At 54.5% G+C, this 23,213-nt stretch overlaps 2 protein-coding genes across 2 annotated transcripts; one reads left to right on the top strand and one right to left on the bottom strand.

The window, feature by feature from the left end:
* Positions 1–2,765: 2,765 nt before the first annotated feature.
* Positions 2,766–5,868, bottom strand: WNT1 (Wnt family member 1). The gene is made up of 4 exons (XM_044226867.1): positions 5,765–5,868; positions 4,793–5,046; positions 3,798–4,063; positions 2,766–3,297 (listed from the first exon to the last, which is right to left on the bottom strand). Exons 1-4 carry the CDS (start codon positions 5,866–5,868, stop codon positions 2,809–2,811), a joined length of 1,113 nt encoding a protein of 370 aa, XP_044082802.1. The 3' UTR covers positions 2,766–2,808.
* Positions 5,038–18,717, top strand: WNT10B (Wnt family member 10B). Its single transcript, XM_044226866.1, has 7 exons — positions 5,038–5,173; positions 12,818–12,946; positions 13,278–13,414; positions 14,323–14,442; positions 14,576–14,838; positions 16,534–16,907; positions 17,563–18,717. Exons 4-7 carry the CDS (start codon positions 14,369–14,371, stop codon positions 18,019–18,021), a joined length of 1,170 nt encoding a protein of 389 aa, XP_044082801.1. The 5' UTR covers positions 5,038–5,173; positions 12,818–12,946; positions 13,278–13,414; positions 14,323–14,368; the 3' UTR covers positions 18,022–18,717.
* Positions 18,718–23,213: the final 4,496 nt, after the last annotated feature.

Below are 23,213 nucleotides of genomic sequence, written 5' to 3'. Positions count from 1 at the left end.
AGCATTTGGCACATGCCTGGCACAGAAGAGGCATCAGCCAGTGTTCAAATGACCCTGATTTTCATGGACATGATCTCTTCTGAACCTCATCGCCTTCCGGAGGGAGAAGACTTGTACTGACAACCCTCCCTGTTCAATAGACAAGGTAACAGGCTGAGAAAACAACATATTTGTTGAAAATCTAAGTGGAGCCAGACCAGGAATCATTGCTTCCCTTTACCCTTCTTCCAGCTGCTGCATGTCAACTCAGCTCAGAGGCCCCAGCTTGTGGGCCTGAAAGCTGATACCAGTTCCAGCTCTTGGAGTTCGGAGTTAGGTGAGAGTGGTCGAGGACAGCTGCCAAGCCCTCAGCTCCCCAACCACTGCTTCTCCCCAACTCTGGGCATTGTCCAACAGGGGCCCAAGCCCCCTCTCCTGCCTCTGGCAGTCCATTAACTTCTTGCTTTGGGAGCCCGGGGACCTAATAATTCATTGGATTATAGACTGGACATTCTATGCAGGGGGTTCTTTACTGGAAACCCAAGGCTTATGAGGTGCCTTCTACTCTGGATCAATACGTTTTCAATCCCCGCCCCCCCCCCAACTGCCCATCAGAGCTGAGCTGGTGCTGGCTTGGCAGATGCAGAAAAAGGGAAAGGGATGTCTTTTGCAGGCTTGAGCAGATCCTGGCTCTCCTCCCCTACCCCCACACATACCCCAAAGGCCAACAGGGGTCAGAGTTCACATATCCAGGGAGAGGTGGGAGGCGGCCACAACAGCAAAAGAGTCCTGGGGAGAGGGGGAAATTCTCCAGTTGTCTGGGATCAGTTGCTGCCCTGGGGGGGGGTACTTCATAGCTCCCCCCTCCCCGCCGCCCTTATGTCCTTCCCTGGGGAGAAGTATTAAGATTAGGGATAGGCATTAGAGCTTAGGAAGGGGTTAGTGTTTGTCTGAAGTTAGGGTTAAGGCTAAGGTTAGACCTAGACCTAGGGTTGGGGAGAGGATTAGGGTTAGAGATAAGGTTTAGGGTGTGGGTGCGCTTAGTACTCCTGCCCTCTCTGGTGAATATGCACACAGAGGTATCTGTATTACTGGTAACAGTCCTCTTTCAGGCTTTTTATGGGAATGGCTAACTTAATGGTTTGGTTATGGACCACACTTGGGTTTCCTTTTGGTTACATGGGTTTAAGCCCTAACTTCTGTTTGGATTCTTGGCCCTCCTGCTCCCTTCTGCTCCCTGACCATCATCTCTGAGCTTTTGGGTTCAGAACTAGAGCTCATCATGTGACCTGACTCCTCCTGAGCCCAAGGTTGGGAGCTGGGGTCTAATAAGGTGTTTCATTCTCTTGGGGAGGGAAGTACCTTCCCCACTGCTCCATACCCTGACCACAGATGAAGCAGATACGCTTCAGGGACCAAACACTATACAGCAGCACGCATTCTGCTTGGATTTCTCTTTCTTTGGTTTCTTTTCACAACACGGTCATAGCTATCAATCAGTTGTGGCTATTTTCACAACTCCTGATAGGAAAGACAGGCTCAGAGTTTGTTTGTTTGTTTGTTTGATCCCCGTTTAGCGAGGGAAGAGACTGAGGCTGTTTGGACTTGCCCGATATCACACAGCCAGTTGGTGTTCAAATAGGAAGAAGAATCCTACAGGGTCTCTCGGCTCCTGGAAAGGTTCTTCTGGAGAACTGGTCCCCCATGGCCTCATTAAGGTCATCCAAGGGTCAGAATCCCAGGGTCCTCTTGCAGGGCTATGACAGTAGTCCCCCAACAAGGGATCCTATTTAAGAGAGGTAAGCCATACCGTGTTCTGGATTCAAGGAAAAGCCACCAAGTCATTGATAAAAATAGAGATTTTATTTTGCAGAGGAAGATACTACATTGGTGGGGGCGAGGAGCCACTAATAGCTACAATGGAAGGAAATACTGATTCCGGTAGGCAACAGCATCTTTGAGAAATTGGGGAGAGGGGAAGAGGGATCAAAAAAAGGCTGGAGAGCAAAAGGGGAGAAGAAGGGAGAGGGATTGAATTGGGGTGGCTGGAAGTGGTCTCTGCAAGCCAGGCTGGAACCCAGCATAATAAATAGTTTTATTTACAACAACCAAACTCGTGGCTTTGTATCCACGATTCAGTGCAAATTATTTACACACTGATGAGGAGGCAGGACAGGAAGGGGTAGGAGGTGGCTGAGGGAGGCATGGCTCACAGCTGTTCAATGGCTCCATGACAGAGGCTGGGAGAATTGGGGGTATTTCTCCTGGGCCCCCCAACCTTGTTTTCCACATCACCACAGCTGCCCTCTCACCCTGGCCCCTCCTGGTTCAGCTGGGCGGGGAGGAGAAAGGCCCTGATGCCCAGGTGTGTGTTCAGGGTCTGGGCCCTTGGCAGGAAAATGGGAAGAGCACGATGGGCCCTGGTGAAAAACTGAGGTTAAAGGGGAGGTGGAGAGAGGCAAGGAGGTCACTGGCCTGGTGGGGGAAGCCCAGCGGGGCCGCCGTCAGAAGCTGACCCCCACAGGGGAGGGAACAGAATCCTTCTCTCTCCTCCTGGTCAAGCAGGTGGCAGTGCAACAAGGGGTCTCCCGGGAGAGGGAGGGAGGTAGGTCCGGGGCAGGTCCTTCGGGATGGCAAGAGGGTTGGTGCCGACCCAGGCAAGTGGTTTCAGGAGTCCCCAGGTAGGAGGAGGTGGGGGAAATGATCGCGCACATAGGAATCCCCGGGAGTGCGGCTGGAGGGACCCGGAGGGTGCGAAGGGGGGGGTGGGTGTACTGTTTGGAGGCGGGCGAGAGGACAGCGCTCTTGGAGGCGAGTCCGCGCGGCGGTTCACAGACACTCATGCAGTACACGCGTGTGCGTGCAGTTGCGGCAACTGACGTGGCAGCACCAGTGAAAGGTGCAGTTGCAGCGCTCCGTGACGCGCTGTGTGCGCGTGCGGTGGCCCCGGCCACAACAGAGCAGCTCGCAGCCGTCCAGCGCGGGCGACGAGCTGTTGCAGGCGCGCCCCGCCGTGCCCGCTGTCCCCAGGCGTCCGCTGTACGTGCAGAAATTGGGCGATTTCTCAAAGTAGACGAGGTCGTGGGGGGAGGGCGGCTTGTGCGCGGGGTCTTCGGGCTCCAAGCGCAGCAGCTCTGCCCGCGAGGCGCGGTTGCTGCCGCGGTTGCCGTACAGTACGCGCGAGGCGCCATCGAATCTGTCGCGTAGCACGTCGCCCACTGCACGCAGCGTGGGCAGCCGCATCCAGCACGTGCGCACCGTGCACGAGCCCGACATCCCGTGGCACTTGCACTCCTGGCGCATCTCGGAGAACACGGTCTGGGAGGAAAGGGGAAGAAAGTGGGTCCCACGGCACTGTCACAGCCAGAGCCATTATCCCAGATACTGCCCCCTCCCGGACCCTGCCAGGACCTCCGCAAGCGCGGAAGGGAGGAAGGGGAAGGGAAGCGTTAAGTCGTCGCGCCGAGATTTGGACACCAGGCCCAACTCCACGCTCCACGCCGGACGTGGTCCCGGCCTCCAAGCCTCGTTTTTTTTTTTTTTTTCCAATTATTAACCCGAAGAGGGCTGTAGGCAATACATTCCTCGGGCTGCCTGACTTCTAACCTCTTCAGTTCTACCTGACCTGCGCACTCTCTTCCATTCTCTGCCTTCCCTTCCAAACTTCCGCACCCTCTGGACGTCCTCTTCTGGTTCCCTGCCCTGACGCCTGGCCCTATCACCCACCGTTACTGCCCAGATTCGAGGTCAGCCCCTGCTCAGGGACTCGGAGATCCCCGCCACTGCGCTTCCGGGCAGAACCCCTGAAGCCCGCTCACCGTGCGGCCCGCCTCGTTGTTGTGAAGGTTCATGAGGAAGCGCAGGTCCCGCCCCTTCTCCCCGGAGTCCACAAACTCCCTGCCGAAGAGGCGGCCGAAGTCGATGTTGTCGCTGCAGCCCCCCCAGTGCCAATCGGGGCCCCCGGGACCCCGCCGCCGGTAGTCGCACGTGCAAGACTCGATGGAGCCCTCCGAGCAGGAGCGTGCCACTGAATGCGTAACCCCTGCGGAGGTGATGGCGAAGATAAACGCCGTTTCCCGACAGCCTGTGAGGGAAGGGAGAGGGGATGAGCGAGAAGGTAACGCGAGGGGAGTCGGGGGAGGTGGGGGCGGGGGGTGGCCAGCCTTCTCAATGGAGGGTTCGGGACCCTAGAGGCCGGTGCCCCGACTCCGCCCTTGGAGTCCCGAGAGCCAGGCGGCCCGCTGCGCTGGGAAGCTGGGCTCCTAGAGAAAGCACGTGCGTGGGCACGCAACCCTGACCACGCTTGTGATCACGCGCTCCTGAGATTCTGAGAGTCGGGGCGCGCTTGGCTCCTCAGTGGAAGTGGGGCAGCTCCAGAAAGAAAAACCGAGAAGAGGAGAGGGGACGAACTCTGCACTGTCAAGACCTCTTCCGCAGCCCAGACTTGCGGCCCCGTGTCAGCGATGCGAGCCTTGCTGGACTTGGAGGCGAGACGCTCTGGCAGAGATCAGCTTCCCGGGCGCCTTTCAGAGGGGCCGGGAAAGCGGGGGCCAGCCAGCGTCTACGACTTAGAACTTGCTTCTACTCGGGCGGTGGCGCAGAAAAGTTCAGCTTCGCGCGCGAGGTGCACCGCTGGGAAACGCCTGGCAGAACGAGTCTGGCCCAGAGCTGGCGCTGGGCATGAAGCTCTTGGCGGGTTGATCTTGTAACCTTTTGGCCGCCCGGGACATCTTCCCTACACTCGCCCGCCCCTGCCCTGTGGGTGACCCTGCGTTCCCCTGGTCCCGGAAGCGTCTCTTTCCTGGGTACCCACCTCGATTGACGATCTTGCCGAAGAGGTGGGGCCCCGGAGCCGTGGGGCAGTTCCAGCGGCGGTTGCGGAACTGCCACTTGCACTCTCGCACCGCGCTCTGCAGTCCCCCGCTCACGCTGTGCAGGATCCCCGGGTTCTGGCGTATCAGCCGCCGCTGTTTGCGGCTCAGCAGCTGAAGACTGGGCTCCAGCACCAGTTGTAGACTCTTGGAGTCGGTCAGCAGGTTCGTGGAGGAGGCTACGTTCACGATGCCCCTGGTGAGGTGCATGGTAGGAGCTCAAGCTCTGGAAGGGGACTTACGCCCTAAGCAAAAAGTCGTGTCTACCCTGTCCTCTTTCTGGGGCTATTTGCCTGGGAGAGCCACAGGACATCAGCGATGAGGTAAAGACTCCGGGCTCCCTGGCTCACTAGTTTGAAAGGAATGGGCGCCCCTAGTTTTGCACAGGACCACTGGGGGCCCTGGCTCTGGGGACTGGACAGAGAAGGCGTGGGAAACATGAAGACCAGGTGTTCACCTTGGCTCTGAGGGACGGCTTCAGGGCAGCTTGGGGAGGGAATCCTGGCCTGGAGTCCATGCCCACCCAAGAGGTGAAATGCTTAGGAGTCCTACCCTTTTCTTCTCTCCTTTCTGAGCTCAGGCCTGGCCCTTCGCTGCCCGAGGCAGGGAAACCTGTGGTGTGGCTACCACCGTGAGGCTGGTCTGGGGCTCACGGATGAAGGGCGGTGCTAGATGGGAGTGGGCTCCCTGCCTGGAGAACCGTGGGCCGCGGCGGGCGGACCATTCACCCACCTCATCAGAACTAGATTCTTTGGAGCAGCTGCGCTCCAGAGCGCCCCTCGGTGTCTCGGAGGCAAGTCAGTGCGGTGGAGGGAGCCTGTCTGCGGATGGATCCCAGAGCGTGGGAGCTGACTGGGGCTGGCCCCTGGCTCTGCGCCCCGGGACAAGTGGCGACCCCGCTCCAGCTCACTTACCACCATCGGCCACTGCTGTTGGCGGCCAGGGCTGCAGGCAGAGCGGCCAGCGCCAGCAACAGCGTAGCAGAAACCCAGCCGGGCAGCTGCGCCCAGTGCCCCATGGCCTGCCCGGCCTCGCCGCCTCTGTGCTGAAGTTGGGGCGGCTTTGGCTGCTGCCCGCGACGGTGGGACGGGACGCGGCGGTGGCGGCGGTGGCGGCAGTGGCGAGAGTTCGCAGTCTGGCTCTAACAGCCCTGGGGGCGGGCGGCGGGCAGCATGGCTCGCGGTCCCAGCTGGTGGGCTGTGGCAGCCACGGCGGGCGGCACCGCCTCTTATAGTTGCGGCTCTGGCTGAAGTGACGATAGGAGGCTGCCCCGCCGGGCCACACTGTGGCACCAGGGCGCACCGGTCAGGGGCGCAGACAATGGGCAGCGAGCGGGGCCGTGGCTCCCGCCCGTCTGAGCCAAGAGCTGACGGGCTGGCCGTCGGGGCTCACCCCCGCCCCCTGCCCGGTGGCTCCCGCCTCCCTGCCTGCACTGGCCGCCGACCCCTCCCCTTGGGACGCCCTCCCACGCGCGCTCGCCTCACTCCTCTTCGCGTCCGGAGCCCGTCGGGGACCAGCGTCCGCCAGGGGGCGAGGCGATAGTGTGCTACCGGGAGAGTCTGCAGTAGCCCAGCCGCTTCGCCATCGCCGGCTGTGGGGGTCCCTCGACGTCAGCCCGGCCCCGCTGGCGTCCCCTCTCTCCCCACTCCTGAGTAGAGGAAGGAAAGGAAAGCTTGTTCTGGGCAGCGACTCCGGGGAGACGCCTCCTTTCCAGGAACCCCCCCCCCAGCCCGCCCCGACGGCTTGACAGGGAAAGATCAGCGGGAGCCTGAGGGTGCCGCTGGGGTCGTGAAATCCCAGGGGGTGCATGGGTTGGGGGTAAGTTCACCAAACAGAGCCTGCTGTGGAGAGAAACCGGGGACAGTGGCAGTTTGTTTGTGGGCTGGAAGGCGTGCACAAGTGACTGTGTGTGTGTGTGTTTAAGTGGCACAATGCAAACCTGAATGCGTATGAGAATGTGTGAGTGTGTCGTGAGGGTGCACACCCATGTGTGTCCTCATGAAAGGAAACTCCTTGTTTTGAGGAGAGATGTTAGGGACCTTTCCAAGGAATCTTGGAATTTAGCTCAGGTCAGAAGGGATCAATCGATGGAGTCATCTTGTCACAGCCACCACCTAGGACAGTGCATCATCTGTTTGTGGGGAAGGTGGTGGCAGCCACCCTCAGGAAAGACCCAGATGATTGACTGAGGCTTAGAGTGTCTGGAACTGTGTGTGGAGGTGGGTAGATGGGTGGATGAGTGTGTGTGCTGGGGAGATTAAATATGCATATATGTGTCACTCTCGCCTTGTATACCTTGTGTCATCCTATGGTGCGTCACCCTCAGCATGTGTCAACCTGTGCATGTCACTAGGGGAGGGGTCTGAGCCTGCAACCAAGGCAGCATCAAGATAGAGAAGGCCCGGAGTGGCTGAGTCTCTGAGGATTAGGCTCAGGAAGCGCAGTGCAGTAGATGACAGGTGCGTGTAGGGGTGCAGGAGGGAGGGCTGGGAAGAGAAGAGCTGCTGGCTGAACTGAGCCCGGAATAGAGAACTTATGCCTCCATATGACTGCTTCTTTCTGGATTTTTCTGTCAAATTTCCATCTTCCTCCAAAACCTCTGGCTCTTTCCACTCTTACTACATTGAGATACCCAAAATGCTTGTAAGGGTCTCCTCCATTATATGCTTTTCTCTTTTCTCCCTGGGACTCCAACTCAGTTTCAAGGCTACCTTGGCCTCCTATTAAGGATGTGGCAGCTGTTCCCTCTGTGGGGCATAACGAGCACTGCCAGCCTGGTTATTATGCCCCAGCAGCACACACACATGGCCCCTGGAAGGAGGGAAGATCTCCTTTATGTCTCTCCCTTCTCTCACTTTACAGAGGAAAAAGTAGATTAAGAAATTGTTCAAGGTCCACACAGCCAATAAATGACCAAATGGGGACACTTGGCTGGATCAGTCAGTGGAGCATGTGACTCTTGTTGACCTTGGGATTGTAAGTTGGAGCCCCCCATAGGGTGTAGAGATAGCTTAAAAGTAAAATCTTTAGAAAATGAATACTTGGCAGGGGGAACTTGGGTGGCTCAGTTGGTTAAGCATCTTGATTTCTGCTCAGGTCATGATCTCAGGGTCGTGAGATTGAGCCCTGTGTGGGCTCCACATGTAGTGGGGAGTCTGCTTCTCCTCCTCTCCTTCTCCTTCTCCGTCTGCCCCTCTCCCTGTGTGCACACACTCTCTCTAAAATAAATAAATACATTTTTTCTTAAAAAATGAATAAACGGTAGAGCTAGAATTAAACCCAGATAATTTTGACTCAAAGCCCACGTTCTTTCCACCTTACAAGCTATTTCTGAGTGTGCAGCAATAATAAAGCTGGGGGCCTTTCTCCAAATTGACAGATAAATAAAAATGATCTTTAGGGTTTTTCTGTCTCCCTTTTGGATCTTCTCTTTTTCATCTCCTCTGCCTTCAGGGTACTTTCTAAATGAGTATGTACCCAGGTCTGATCCTAAAAAAGTTCCAAGTCTCAGAATTTCCCCTTCAAGGTGGGGAAGTCACTCTAAGGAGTACATGTCTGATGAGTTTAAGTTATCTTCCTGGGGCAATTCTATTTCAGATGAGATGCTGATTAACCCAGATGGAGCCTGAGGGAGGTTATTTTTGATGGCAACATCCTTCCCAATCCTATTGCCCCATCCACTGTACCTGGTCCCTCCAAGATTTCAACCCTGAAGGACAAGGTGTATTGGTCCAGCATCCTCCCCAGGTCCAAAAGCCAGTAATCTCTCCAGAGGACACCCTGGAGAGGGTACAAGATGGCTCAAGTAAATAGACAATGATGGGCAGCTTGTCCTTTGTCCCTTGGGAGTTTATTCCCATTGGGACCTGGAGCATGTCTTTTTGGTCTACGGACTGATAAAACCGCCTAGAGGGTGGAGATGCACTGGAAGACAGGAAGTCCCATCTGTGGCCATTGGTGACAGAAAAGAAAGGAAGGAAGGAAGGAAGGAAGAGAGAAAGAAAGAAAAGAAAGAGCTAGTGTCCTCTGTTCTACCATTCCACCCACCAGGAGTAGTGGGGAAGAGTGGGAGGGGAAGTCTCTAAGTCTGGGTCACACTGTGAGTGACCTGGCCCAAATTTCTATTTAGATTAAATCATCGCTCTGTTGTTTTTCCTGTTTCTTTCCTGCATCTTCAGTTTACCTCTGTACCAGATCATACCTATCAGCATGCCAAGTGCTGTAATATTTCCCATCTAAAACTGCCAAAGCTTCATTTGACTCCACATTACCTCCCAGGATTGCCCCATTTCTCTGCTCTCTTTTACAGCAAAGCTCAAAAGGGTTGCTTTAATCACTAGCACTAATTTCTTTTCTTTATTCTCTCTTTCCACCCTGATCACATCTTTGAACCTGCTACACCTCCTTATCAAAATCATCCATGACCTCTGGATTGCTCTACAGTCAATTCTTAGTTTTCAGCCTAATCAACTTTCCAGGAACAGCAGACAGAATCAAACACTTCCTCCTTCTTTCTCACTTGGGTTCTAGAACATCATTTCTACCTCCCTAGCTGCTCACCATCTCAGTCTCCTTACCTGGTTTCACCCTCTATACCAATTTCTAAGCTTCAGACTGTAACCCAATTCAATCTGGACTTTCTTCTCAATCTACACTCACTCTCTTGGTGAACTATTCAGTCTCACGCTCCCTAATTTATACATCTGGCCCTGAACTCTGGACTTGCACATCTAACACTTGAATAAGCATGTACATGGTCAAAACTCGAATGCCTGGGTCTTCCCCCATCCTAACCTGCTCTTTCTTTGGTTGTCCCATTTCAGTAAATGGCACCTCCATCCTTTTGGTTTCTCAGGACAAGAACCTTAGACTCATCCTTGATCCATCTGTTCTCTAGTACTTCATGTCAAGTTCATGGACAAATCCTGTCCTTCTGTATTTAAAATATATGCAAACTTGGACCCATTCTTATCCTTGGGCAAAGCCACCATCCCCTCTCTCTTGTACTACTGCACTAGCCTCATGACAGCACTCCCTGCTCCTACCTTTGCCCTCTACACTCTCTTCTCCACATAGCAGCCAGAGCTATGCTTTCTAAAACCCAAGTCAGATCGCTTCATTCCTCTGCTCAGAATTTTCCAATGATTCCCCATCTCAGTCAAAGAAAAAAGGTGAGCTTTTTACAGTGGCCTACTTGGCCCTCTATGATCTCACCCTACTCCTTCCTCGTCCTCTAACTTCACTGCTTGCACTCTCTCCCCTGTGGGTTCCTTCCTTTGGCCACACTGGCCTACTTGCTGATTCCCTGAACATACCAAGCAAGTTCCTGTCTCGGGATACTTGCACCTGCTTTTCTGTGTTCTGGAAGACCCTTCCTCAGATAGCTCCATAGAATGGTTCCCTCACTTTCTTTGTCATTCCCCCTATATAAAATGGAATCCTGCTGCCTGTCTCCTTTACCTTGCTCTATTTTTCTACCACTTTTGACCACAGAGAACTTTAAAGGCTCAAAGTAGAAAATCAGTAGCAAACCACCTCTCTGGAATGGGAACAGGAGCAAGATGTCGGAGGGGAAAGGGGCTTTACCTTGTTGTTGGGAGTGTGAGGGGGAGTCAGGGAACCAGGGCTGAGAATCTGTGGGCAGAGGGGCCTACCTTCCTTTGAAGCACCAGCAGGCGGCACTGCCTCCTCATGCTGGGAAGACATCAGCCTCTGGTAGAGAAGGGGGCCAAGTTCTGTCTATGGTAATCCCACAGATTTGTTGGGGCTGTTTAACTGTTGGGGGTTTCCCCAGGGAGTCCAGTGCAGTGGGGCTGCAGACTCTTTGGTGCCTCCGGGTGGTGGTCCGTGGTGCTGCAGCAGAAGGCGTGAGAGGCGGAGGGTGGGCAGTGCAGCTGAGCTCACCGCCGAGGGCGCATCCATCCCTCCCGGGCCTATAATTTGGGTTCCCCGAGCTTGGCCGCCCCTATCAGCGGCTCAGCAATAGATGAGTCAGCCGGGACCCCGGGCCAAGGCAAACATGAGGGGAGGAGGAGGCTTCCGAGCCTTTGCTCTGCTCTCGTGGCCGCCTCAGTTGCTCTATTCCCCCAATCTCCCAGGGCCCCCACTCTTTTCTTTGACCCCCGCCCTCCAGGGCCCCAGTGTTCTTCCCAGCTTGTTCTTGCTACATCCCCATGGTGGGAAAGCAGACTCCAATCTTCTCATTGAGGGGAACGGGGACCAGCTTGCTCCCACTCCCTCCCCAAAGTAATGACAGCCCCTCACTTTCCCCCTCCTGTCATGGCCCCAACCCCTGTCAAGGTCTCTCTGGTTCCCGCCCCTCCCCTTTCCTGGAGCTGGCCGCGTGCTTGGGGTATTAGGCAATGGGTGTGTACCCACAGCCCTCTCCAGACCCCGCCTGCTCCACCACCCTCCAGCCGCCTGCGGGTCAGTGCTCAGGCCAGCCGGTCGGGCCAAGGGCACTGGGGGCCAGTTCAGGCCACCCAGTCTGCCTGCCTGTGGCCTCCTGTCCCAGAGCTGGGCTTTTGCATGGAGAGGGAACAGGAGTGTGGGTCGTTGGATTTGTGACAGACCAGCCTGGGGAACCCGGGAGCCACGGAGAAGTTGGAGTCTAGGGTAATTGTTATGACCTTAGGTCTTCCTTGACACCTGACTGTTCTATAGTCTGACAAGGGTGGAATCAGAAGTAACAATCAGAAACCTGAGAGAAATACAAAAAACCAGAGACCTGGAAAAATACAAATGTCCATGGGAGAAGAGAGGCATAGGAAACCTCATCCCCTTCCTCTGGAGAACTGAGTGGAGTCCCAGGCTGACATGCAGGAAGGAGGACAAGGTCACTGAATCCAGGTGTAAGGATGAAAGCTACTGAGATAGAGCTTGCAGATTCTAGTGGCCTCTAAAGCCACACATGGTGTGGGTCTTGGCATCTGAACAGGAAGGAGAGGCAGGAATTCTAGGGCTATTTCTACCTTCCTTGCCCCCAGAGATGAGAAAGCAAAGAAAAGCCACCAGAGCTGTCCAGTGTTAGGAACCATGGCGCTTTTTTTTTTTTTTTTTTTTTTTTACCTCCCAGCCCGCTGGAGACCTGGTGCATAAAGGTGGTCAATAAATAATATGACCACGGATGTCACTGATCTCGGGCTGCTCTGCCCCCTAGACAGCAGTGCCCCCTGCAGCACAGGGCAGGCCCTGCAGCAGCATAGGCCAGAGGCTGACTGCCCCCAGAAGAGCTGCAAGGCCACCACCAAGGAAGAGATGACTGTGGCTGTGGGTTTCGGGCCCCGTGGCTCTGCTTCCCCAGGGGGCCTGTCTCTGAGTCAACGTGCCAGCTTCGGGCGCGCGGGGCCAGTCGTGCCTTGGGCTGCGGTCTGGCAGGGGCGGGGGGCGGCTGGGAAGCCTGGGGCCCCTCTCTGGCAAAAATAGCCCGCAGTGGTTAGAGCTGGGAGGGTGAGTCAGGCAGGAGCGCAGTGACGCCTAACCCCTTCACTGCCACTGGAGCTCCCTAAGGTGGTTTGCTCTGGTCTGTGCACCCCTAGATCAGACACTTTCCCTGGCTGTCCTCAGGCTGGACTCAGTTTGGGATCCCAAGGCCCTCCTCGTTCCATGTGAAGCAAGTCTGAAAGCCTGGAGCAAGAATCTGGGCCACTCCTAGTGCAGAGCTGGGATCTCGGGATGGGGCAGGAGAACTCTGTGGGCAAGGATGCCTATAAGCCAAGGGAAGCATAGGAGAAAGCTGGAGATCTTTGGGGCTACCCGAGCCTTTGCTAGGACCGAACTCTGAGGCCAAGTCTGACCCCTCCCAAGGGGCAGGCGCAGAGCTCAGAGGTGGGAGGAGGCCAAGCCACCCAGAAGGGAGCTTTTCCTGCTGGCTCTGAGTGCTCTGAGGCACGCTCTGTCGCTGAGGGCTCTTCCCAACATTGTCCAGGGAGGGAAGCTGATTCCCTGCTCCGTATTCATCTTGTCAGAGGCACTCACCAGCCATCCAGCTCTCGGTGGAGAAACTGAGGCAAAGAGAAATGACCACGTGGGACCAGAGTCCTGTCTCCCTAGTCTGGGCACTGCACCGTCCTTGCAGACTTGGCTACCCAGAGCAGGTGAGAGGCACTCTGGTCACCACCCCCTTCAGTGGGGCCAAGCGTGAACCCAGGCGTCGGGGGAGAGGGTGTGTGTGTAGGCTGGGAGGAGGGGGAGCGCCTGCGCTCCCTGGGTCAAGGCGGGGGGTGCGAGGAGTGGGGTGGGGATGCCCGGGGCTTGGGGAGGGGCCGCAGCTCTGTCAGCCACAGCAGAGCTGCCTATGAGCTCGGCACGAGTTGAGTAGAGCCAGAGCCCCCAGTTCCTTGCTAGACCGCTCGCTAGCTTTTTCGATCACTCCCTCCCTTCCTCCCTCCCTTCCTCCCGGCGGCTGCGGCGGCGCTGGGGAAGCAGCGAAGAGGAGTGGCCCTGCCCTGGAAGAATGCGGCTCTGCCGAAGGGGCAGAACCCGACGCAGTCTCCCCACGGTTTGAGAAGCCCGAGCCCAGGCGACCCAACCTTGCCGGTAGTCACCTCGCACCAGAGCAGCAGGTAATCGGAGCCGGGAAAGCAGGGAGGGCAGGGACACGAACATGGGCGAGACAGGCACACGGATAGTCAGTCAGACAGACAGACAGACAGACACGCATCCGCCCACTGGGGCATGGAGACACAGAGAGAGACCGGGATATTGGCAGAGATAAAGACAGCAAATAAAGGAATATCCCCAGATCAGAATGGCATTGAACGAGGGAGTAAAGGGGTGGGGAACGAGCCTGGGACCCGCGGGGATCAGACGGGCATCCCAGACGAGGGAAACACTAGTTAGGAAAGGCAGATGAGGAGGAAGAGGACTCAGCCTGCGCCGCGGTCCTTTTCAGGCGGGAACCAGGTCTCCTCCCTGTCTGGCGCACCTGGAGCCTCCCCTCTCTCCCGACTGCGGAAAAAGTGGGTAGAGCAGGATTGGGAACCCATTCCTCCACCCCTCTCACCAAAGCTGCCTGCCCTCGACGGCAGCTGAAGGTGACCCTCCCCCACACCCCGCCATCTGTAGGTGGTGCAGAACCCTGTTCTAATCCCGCCCCCCCCAATCCCGCCCTCTAGCCCTGAGAGCCTCGCTCTGTTGGGTGAGGGAAGCCAGTCGTGGGGCCCTCAAAGAGGGAGCGGTGGCAAGATGGTGGAGTGGTGTTTGTGAGTCAGTTATGTCTGAGTTTGCACTTGAGTGTGTGTGTGTGCCAGGCATTGTGTCTGGCTGGGTCCAGCTCCAGTGGCTCTTGCCTAAGCCCCAGCTGCGACAACCAGACTCTTCCTCCAGGGTCCAGAGTTAGGGGTGATTCTTCTTGTTTTGCTTGGGGAGAGATGAGAAGGGTTCCTAGAGCGCACTGGTGAGTTAGGAATCCTTGGTTGCCTCGGGGCCAGCCCACCCTATTCCGAAGCCCCCAAATCTCCTTGTCCCGCAGGCCCTGATCGATCTTCCCACCGGGGCCTTCGGGCCCGGGGTTCGAAATGCCGGAGGAGCCCCGGCCGCGGCCTCCGCCCTCGGGCTTTGCGGGTCTCCTGTTCCTGGCGTTGTGCAGTCGGTGAGCAGATCCCCCCTGTCACCCTGGCCACGAAAAAAAGCCGGAGGCTGAAAGCACCGACCTAGGACGGGAGGAGTCGGAGGGGGAGCGAGGCCTGGACCACAGACCCCCGAAACGCCTTCTGCGTTCCCAGGGCCCTCAGCAATGAGATTCTGGGCCTGAAGCTGCCTGGCGAGCCGCCGCTGACCGCCAACACCGTGTGCTTGACGCTGTCGGGCCTGAGCAAGCGGCAGCTGGGCCTCTGCCTGCGCAGCCCCGACGTGACGGCATCCGCACTTCAGGGTCTGCACATCGCGGTCCACGAGTGTCAGCACCAGCTGCGCGACCAGCGCTGGAACTGCTCCGCTCTCGAGGGCGGCGGCCGCCTGCCGCACCACAGCGCAATCCTCAAGCGCGGTGAGCGGGGCCGGAGGGTCTGCGCCGCTGGGGCCGGGGGTGGGGGCCAGGCCGAGGCGAGCGGAGGCGGGAAGAGACCGGTTCACGACTCCAGGAGGGGCCTCTCTCCGGGAATTCCCCCCACCCACCCCCCACACACCCAGGAGCCACAGAGCTGGGCCTGGCCACCCGTCTGGGTCCCTGCGCCTCACTTCCACCTGCGTGCTGCCGGCAAGGCAGCTGGGTCGCTGTTCCCCTACCCTAGGGCCCCCCTTTCTTTTTTCCACCGGGCTCATCTGGGTTGCACCTGTGAGCCAGAGATGCCCCCAGCCCTGGAAGCTTCAAACATCCCCCTCATTCCCTTCCCCAATTTCTTCCCCCCTCCCTCTCCTTGGACAAGCCCAGGCTGGTGTCCCCAGAGCCTCAGCGGGGGTGGGGTGACGCCCCCAACCGTTTAAGGGTTAAACCTACTCCCCTAATTGCTGGGGTTCCCAGGAGCAGAGGCTGGGAACAAAGACCCTGATGGCTTTGAAGCCGGGGAGCAGCCCCCTCCTCTGTGCTGTGGGGGCCCCAGGTGGCTCTCACCTGAGCAGGTGAGGAACGGCTGGAGGGGCGAAGAACAGGTCACTGCTGGTCTGGTCTGGGAGGTATGGTCTGGAAGGCATCGTTGCCTCTTGCCAGGCCATGCCCGTGTTTCCTCCCTGGAGGAGTGAAGATCCATTCTGGGCTCAGCTAGAGGGTGGGGGCAGTACTTCAGGGACTACAGGGTTAATAGGCAGCTGCCATCTGCGGGGGAATTCCCAAGACATGTGCAAACAGCTTCACCCCTGGAGGGTTGAGGTTGGGGGGGATTGGGAGGCTGGGCCAAAAACCCAGCATCCTGGGGTGGGAGAGGCCCGGCCCCTAAGGAGGTGCTGTGTCTCATCCTCTCAGGGCTCAAGAAAGCCCCTACCTAAAAGGAAGTAAGGGACCCCCCCCAAATGAGAAGCATGGGAAAAGCTTGTCATCTTGAGCCTCTGTGACCCCCAAAACATAACAAAGATGCCAACATTTTAAGAGGGCCTCAGGGAAAATCACCCTGCACCCATCTCCCCCCCCATCATTTTATAGAGTAATATAGCAGGTTAGAATAAACATGAAGGGCAGTCTTAAAGGGCAAATAGAAAACCAGAAACTGGAAAGGGGAAGGATAGTGCCATAGCTCCAGTGCTTTGGGGTTTTGGGGTGGTGGAGCAAGGTTTGTTAAAGGGCCCTTAAAAAAAAAAAAAAAAAAGAACCTGAAAGTCTCTGCTTTCACCCCACCACCCAAGCTCCCTGCTGGGCTGGGGAATTTTTAAAGCTTTCAGATGTAGAACTCAGTGATCACTTCTTCAAAGACCTCGGGGACTCCCTCTCAGTCACCTGCCAACCCTAGGGCTCTTGCCCTCCAGCTAGTTCTTTCATCTGCACCCGAAAATCCCAGACTTACAGAAGGAGGCTGGGGCTCAGAGATCAATCTCAGCCAGCCCCTCCCTTAATAAATGAGGAAACTGAGGCTCCGTGCTTCCGCTCCCTTCCTTCTCTGTGACTTTCTTCCAAATTATGCAGCTGGTAAATGACAGGGTCAGGATTCAGTTAGGAATTCCCGGAATTGAAGGGTGGCTGCTTATTTCCTTCCACCTCCCCACTCCAGCTGCCTGTCAACCTTATGCCTCCGTCATACCCTTTTATCCCCAGGTTTTCGGGAGAGTGCTTTTTCCTTCTCCATGCTGGCGGCAGGGGTCATGCACGCGGTCGCTACGGCCTGCAGCCTGGGCAGGCTAGCGAGCTGCGGCTGCGGCTGGAAGGGCAGTGGTGAGCAGGACCGGCTGAGGGCCAAGCTGCTGCAGCTGCAGGCTCTGTCCCGGGGCAAGAGTTTCCCCCACTCCCTGCCCAGCCCTGGCCCCGTCTTAGGTCCCAGCCCCGGCCCCCAGGACACGTGGGAATGGGGTGGCTGTAACCAGGACATGGACTTTGGAGAGAAGTTCTCTCGGGATTTCTTGGATTCCAGGGAAGCTCCCCGGGACATCCAGGCAAGAATGCGAATCCACAACAACAGGGTGGGGCGACAGGTATGTGTGTGCAACTTGTCCTGAGTCTCCTTAGCTTTTGAGCCTGGCTAGAAAGAGAGAGGCTTCGCAGGCAGAAAGGAGGACGGGCCGCGGTGGGGGATGGCCACTCACCTATCTAAGTGACCTCAAGCAAGTCACTTAACCTCAGTTTTGCATCTGTAAAAAGAATCTAATGATACCCACCTTAACGATGTGACTAAGAGTGAGCCAGCAAATAGGGCACTGGGCAGAGTGCCTCGTCCTTGGCAGGTGCTCATTACAGGGTAGCTATTATCACAGCTGCCTTCCTACGGGAAGGGTGCTCATTTTTAGTGCTCGCTCTGGAAAGAGGACTGGATGGCGACTCAGGACAACTGGAGTTGAGTTCTGTTCACATCTAGTTGTCTAAGCTGAGTCTCTGTTCCCGGCTAGGGATTAAAAATGGGCAAATCATTCTGCTCTGGCTTCAGTCCTCCCAGCAGAAGATGAGAGAGTTGAGCTGTTAGCCAGCCCTGCAGTGCCCTGTCTCTTCTGATATTCCATGATCATTCTCGCCTCTATTTCCCCCTCCCTGTGCTCTCTGTTCCCTCCCCTCTGCTGTGCCCCTGTGCCCTGCCCCTTTGCTGCCCTTCCCTTCACCTCTCCTCCCCCACCCCCCCCACCCCTGGCGCTCTAGGTGGTAACTGAAAACCTGAAGCGGAAATGCAAGTGTCACGGCACATCGGGCAGCTGCCAGTTCAAAACCTGCTGGAGGGCGGCCCCAGAGTTCCGGGCGGTGGGGGCAGCGCTGAGGGAGCGGCTGGGTCGGGCCGTCTTCATCGATACCCACAACCGCAACTCCGGAGCCTTCCAACCCCGCCTGCGTCCCCGTCGCCTTTCGGGAGAGCTGGTTTACTTTGAGAAGTCTCCCGACTTCTGTGAGCGAGACCCTACCGTGGGCTCCCCCGGCACTCGGGGCCGGGCATGCAACAAGACCAGCGGTCTGCTGGACGGCTGCGGCAGCCTGTGCTGCGGCCGTGGGCACAATATGCTTCGGCAGACGCGAGTTGAGCGCTGTCATTGCCGCTTCCATTGGTGCTGCTACGTGCTGTGCGACGAGTGCAAGGTCACAGAGTGGGTCAACGTGTGTAAGTGAGGGGCGGCTTCACCGCAGGGCTGGCAGAGGGCAGGAGCGCCTTTTCAGCCTTTTGCTCCGATTTCTGGCCAGGGTCAATATCCGCTCCTAGAAGCTCAAAGCATCGGCCTGGAAGCAGCTCTGGGGGTGGTGGGGGTCAGGCAGAGTCTGTGATGTGCAGCCTTCTCCCCCACGATAGGAGGGCCTCCTCAAACAGCTGAAATGAACGAAGACTACATGCACTGTATTGTCTCCCTCTCCCCAATCCTGGAGTCCCTTTAGCTCTGGTTCTTACTCCTTCTGGCTGGGGTGTCCTTGTAGTTTGACCACTCCTCTCCTTTGAGGAATAGCCCCAGGCATTGTGTGGAGCCATAGACCTGTACCGGGGATACCACTCCTTCCTATCTGCTGATCCCAAACTCCTCTACAGCAGCCTGGGCGCCTTCTTGTGGGGGAATAGGAGACAGTGGTAGAGGTTTTTCTTGGGGAAGGGACAGAGTGCTGGAGGGGGCTCTCCCTTGAGTCCTCAGAGAGTTGTCTAGGCCCTTAGGAAAACTGTCTCCCCCATTCAGATGTTAAAGGAAACCCTCCAAAGGAAGAATTTTACCTAAGACTCTCTGAGCCTTTTATTTGTTCCTTCGCAGGAGGGATGGGAATGGATAATTTATTGTACTGAGACTTGTTCTTGGTTTCTGTCTGTAACTAAAATAAATTAAACTACTGGACCAGTGGCTTCAGGTGGTTCTATTTCTGCTCACACTTGCGATCCCAGTCCATCACTTCTTTTCCAGGTGAATTCTACCCTCATACACCCAATGACTTTATTTACGTGTATCCTGCCTAGTTCCACAAAGGATTTGAAATGGTCCTCAGTGATTCAGTTGGCATCTCTCTTTGTGAAAAACCAGAGGGTACTTTGAGGTTGGGGGTAGGGGCTGGATATCCAAACATAAGCCCAATTTACTTTTTATGTGCTTCAACTCCAGACTTCACTTTGGTCCTTACCCTAGAACGAGGGTTGGCATTTTTTCTTTTACCTGTAGAGGGCTTGATAGTGAGTAAACAGTTGACCCTTAAACAACATCCGCGGTTTGGGGGTGTCCCCACTATCTAAGCAGTCAAAAATCTGTATGTAACTTTTGGGTCTCCCAAAACTTAACTACTTATAGCCTACTGTTGACCTTACCAATAACAGAAACAGTCCATTAACAGATTAACACATACTTTGTATGCCACGTGTTTTATAAACTGTGTACTTATGAGAAAATAAGTTAGAGAAAAGAAAATGTTATTAAAATCATAAGGAGGGGCATCTGGGTAGCTCAGTGGGTTAAAGCCTCTGCTTTCAGCTCAGGTCATGATCCCAGGGTCCTGGGATCCAGCCCCACATCAGGCTCTCTGCTCAGCAGGGAGCCTGCTTCCCTTCCTCTCTCTCTGCCTGCCTCTCTGCCTACTTGTGATCTCTGTCAAATAAATTTTAAAAATCTTAAAAAAAATAATAATAAGGAGGGGCGCCTGGGTGGCTCAGTGGGTTAAAGCTTCTGCCTTTGGCTCAGGTCATGATCCCAGGGTCCTGGGATCAGCCCCACATCAGGCTCTCTGATCAGCAGGGAGCCTGCTTCCTCCTCTCTCTCTCTGCCTACTTGTGATCTCTGTCTGTCAAATAAATAAAATCTTTAAAAAAAAATCATAAGATGAAACACATTTACAGTAGTGTAAGGTATTTGTTTTTAAAAATCTACGTATTAAGTGGACCTGCACAGTTCAAACCTGTGTCATTCAAGGGTCAGCTGTATTAAGCTTGTGGGGTTTGTTGCAACTACTCAACTCTGCCATAATTACTCAACTCTGTTGTTGTGAATCAGAAGTAGCCATAGACCACACATAAACAAATGGGTGTGGCTGTGTCCAACAAGGCTTAATTCACAGAACCCGATTTTGGGTGAGATTAGGTTCTCTGGCTGTACTTTGTTGACCTCTGCCTACAGCATGTGGTTACCTCTGTTCTGGAGATTTCAAGTCCTGAGCGGATCTCAACATTAAGCTGGGACCCAAAAGAGCAGGTGCTTTTCTTTATGGCTCCAAATCAGAGAACTTGGGAGGGGGATATAAGACTAATGGGACACATATAAAAGAGATTCCAGAGCTCAGAAAGGGAGTGCTTTGCTCTGGAAACCAGCATGCTTTCCTACTGAATTATTTGCATATGTATTTTGTCCTTCCTTATTCAAAGCTCTTCTGCATTTAATCTTAGCAAAATAATTCCTTTATCTTTTAGGAGATAACCAAAACTAGAGAAAACAGATTTTTTTTTTAAGATTTTATTTATTTATTTGACAGACAGAGATCACAAGTAGGCAGAGAAGCAGGCAGAGAGAGAGGAGGAAGCAGGCTCCCTGCTGAGCAGAGAGTCCGATGCGGGGCTCAATCCCAGGACCCTGGGATCATGACCTGAGCAGAAGGCAGAGGCTTTAACCCACTGAGCCACCCAGGTGCCCCGAGAAAACAGATTTTTTTTTTTTAAGATTTTATTTATTTGTTAGAGAGAGAGAGATACAGAGCGCAAGCACAGGCAGACAGAGTGGCAGGCTAGAGGCAGAGGGAGAAGCAGACTCCCTGCTGAGCAAGGAGCCCGATGTGGGACTCGATCCCAGGACGCTGGGATCATGACCTGAGCCGAAGGCAGCTGCTTAACCAACTGAGCCACCCAGGCGTCCCGAGAAAACAGATTTTTAAACAATTATAATCTATTCCTACCCCAGTATCTTTGAAAAGCATTATCATTCAATTCAGAAAAGGGACAGGCATCACACATTCAGAACTTTACAAATTACTAAATGTTTATGGGTTTGCAAGATGCTGCCTCTAACAGGTCATCTCTTTGGCCGTGGAATGTAGAAATGGTTTTCTCTATTTCTCTAGGCAATAGGTATATCTGCTACCCAAATTACCCTCAAAATCAGGTGATTTTGCTATTCAGGTGGCAAGGGCATTTTGAGGAATGTTGGGTTAGGCCAGTATTTTATGGCATAATCTTATGTCCTGAATTTCCACTTAAGAGTCCTGGACTTGGAAATCTGATGGAAGCGGGAAGATATCTCATCCTTACTTCAGTCACTGACTAAGCCTGGCGTGTATAGGGCAGAGAGGGGATGCAGCTAGAATGGGCATAGGATATGAGAGAGAATAATGTTAAGGAGCAACCAGAATGGGAATTTCTCATTTCTCTGATGGCATTACAACAAGAATATTTCAGCTTTTTCCTGTTTCCTTCCTCTGTATTCCCTTTGGCTCCCTCTCTTTCTAGCTTTCTCTTTCGTCACACACACTCTGTGGCAAACTTAAGCCCCAAACCACAACCTTGAGAAATTCCAAATGGATTTTGTCAGCAAGGCCAACCCCCCCCCCCAACCCTGCTCCCGGCACACGCGCTGGGCTCAGACCCAGGCCTGGGGTCAGTGACGAGAGTGGGAGTGTGCAACCCACAGAGCGGGTGGCTACAATTTCAGCTTTTACTTAGCTCCACTGACAGTCAGAGGGAGAAAGACTGATGAGGCCTCTAGGCCTCTTTCAGCTCTGGATGAGCTCTTTTCCCTTAGCTTTTCAAGTGGCTGGGAAGCTGGGGAGTGGCAGTGGTTGGCTTATTGCCAACTAGGCAGCACCTCTGCTATCTCTGCTCAATGGAAAACACCCAGTCATGCTGGAGCAGACTCCAGACTCTAGACAGGTGAAAGACAGAAAGGCTGGGAGATTTTCATCAGTTATTTTATTTTATTTATTTGAGAGAGAGAGTGGGCATAAGTGGGGAAAGGGATGGTGCAGAGGGAGAGGGAGAAGCAGACTCCTCACTGAGCAGGGAGACTGACAGATGTCCAGGACCCCAGGATCATGACCAGAGCTGAAGGCAGATACTTAACTGAGCCATCCTGGCACCCTCCATCCATCAGTTCTGACTCAAATGTCATGGTACTTGCTGCTAACCATATTAGGCTGTCACCATTTCCATCCTTCTGTAACACCTGAGATCCAACCCCGAGAGGATCTACAAGTCTTGGGCAGGAACATTGAATTCTTACCTCCTGTCAGATTTTCCAAAGGCATGTTGGCATGGTTGGGGCACTAGTGAAGGGGGGGGGAGTGCAAAACATAATTTTTTTTGAGATTTTATTTATTTATTTATTCATCAGAGAGAGAAAGAGAGAGCACATACAAGCAGGCAGAGTGGCAGGCAGAGGCGGAGAGAGAAGCAGGCTCCCTGTGGAGTATGGAGCCCCTTGTAGGACTCGTTCCTAGGACTCTGGGATCGTGGCCTGAGCCGAAGTCAGCCGCTTAAATGACTGAGCCACCCAGGCATCCCACAAAGCATAATTTTGGTGGTTGGTGTAGGGGCATAACTTGGTGGGGTGAAAATTTTAGGAAAAGAAAGGGAAAGAGTACATGTGGAAGTATCCCAGGGCCTGATCCAATAGTTTGCAATAAAACTGAAGAAGTCTTCTGCCATTTACAACACAGAGTTTATCAGGGCAAAGCCTCTTAATAGCAACAGCCCAGGACATATACATGTTATAAACATGCTCCTTGTTATCCAGATCTTCCCTCACCATCTTAAATTAGGGTCCTCTTGGCTTCACATTCTAGGGTGTAGTTACTCTCCACATTAAAATAACAGAGAAAACAGACTGGGATAAGAGGAAGAGAGTGATGAATGTATACACCAGGGGTTGATGGGGGACAAGGGATAGACACAGTGTGGCTATCTACCAACCTGGTGGTTCTTCGTCATCGTCGTCTTCTTCTTCTTCTTCTATTTACCAACCTGGTGGTGGTGGTTCTTCTTCTTCTTCTTTCTTAAGATTTTATTCATTTATTTGGGAGAGAGAGACACAGTGAGAAAGGGAACACAAGCAGGGGGAGTGGGAGAGGGAGAAGCAGGCTTCTGGCAGTGCTGGGAGCCTGTTAGGCTGGATCCCAGGACCCTGGGATCATAACCTTAGCCGAAGGCAGATGCTTAATGACTGAGCCACCCAGGTGCCCCATACCTGGTTCTTCTTGAAAGAGACAAGAAATAAGGCAAAAAACAAAAACAAAAACACCCACAAAAACCAAAACCAAAACCAAAAAAAAACCAAAACCAAAAACCCAAAACAGAAAAGCAACAATTTTGGCCTAAGCCTTAGGGAGGAGCTATACGTTCCCATACACTGAGGAGAGAG

The sequence above is a fragment of the Neovison vison genome, chromosome 12 (assembly GCF_020171115.1).
Source record: "Neovison vison isolate M4711 chromosome 12, ASM_NN_V1, whole genome shotgun sequence".
Taxonomy (NCBI): Eukaryota; Metazoa; Chordata; class Mammalia; order Carnivora; family Mustelidae; genus Neogale; species Neogale vison.
The sequence above is the reverse complement of the archived record's forward strand: the minus strand, read 5'-3'. Positions and strand labels throughout refer to the sequence as shown.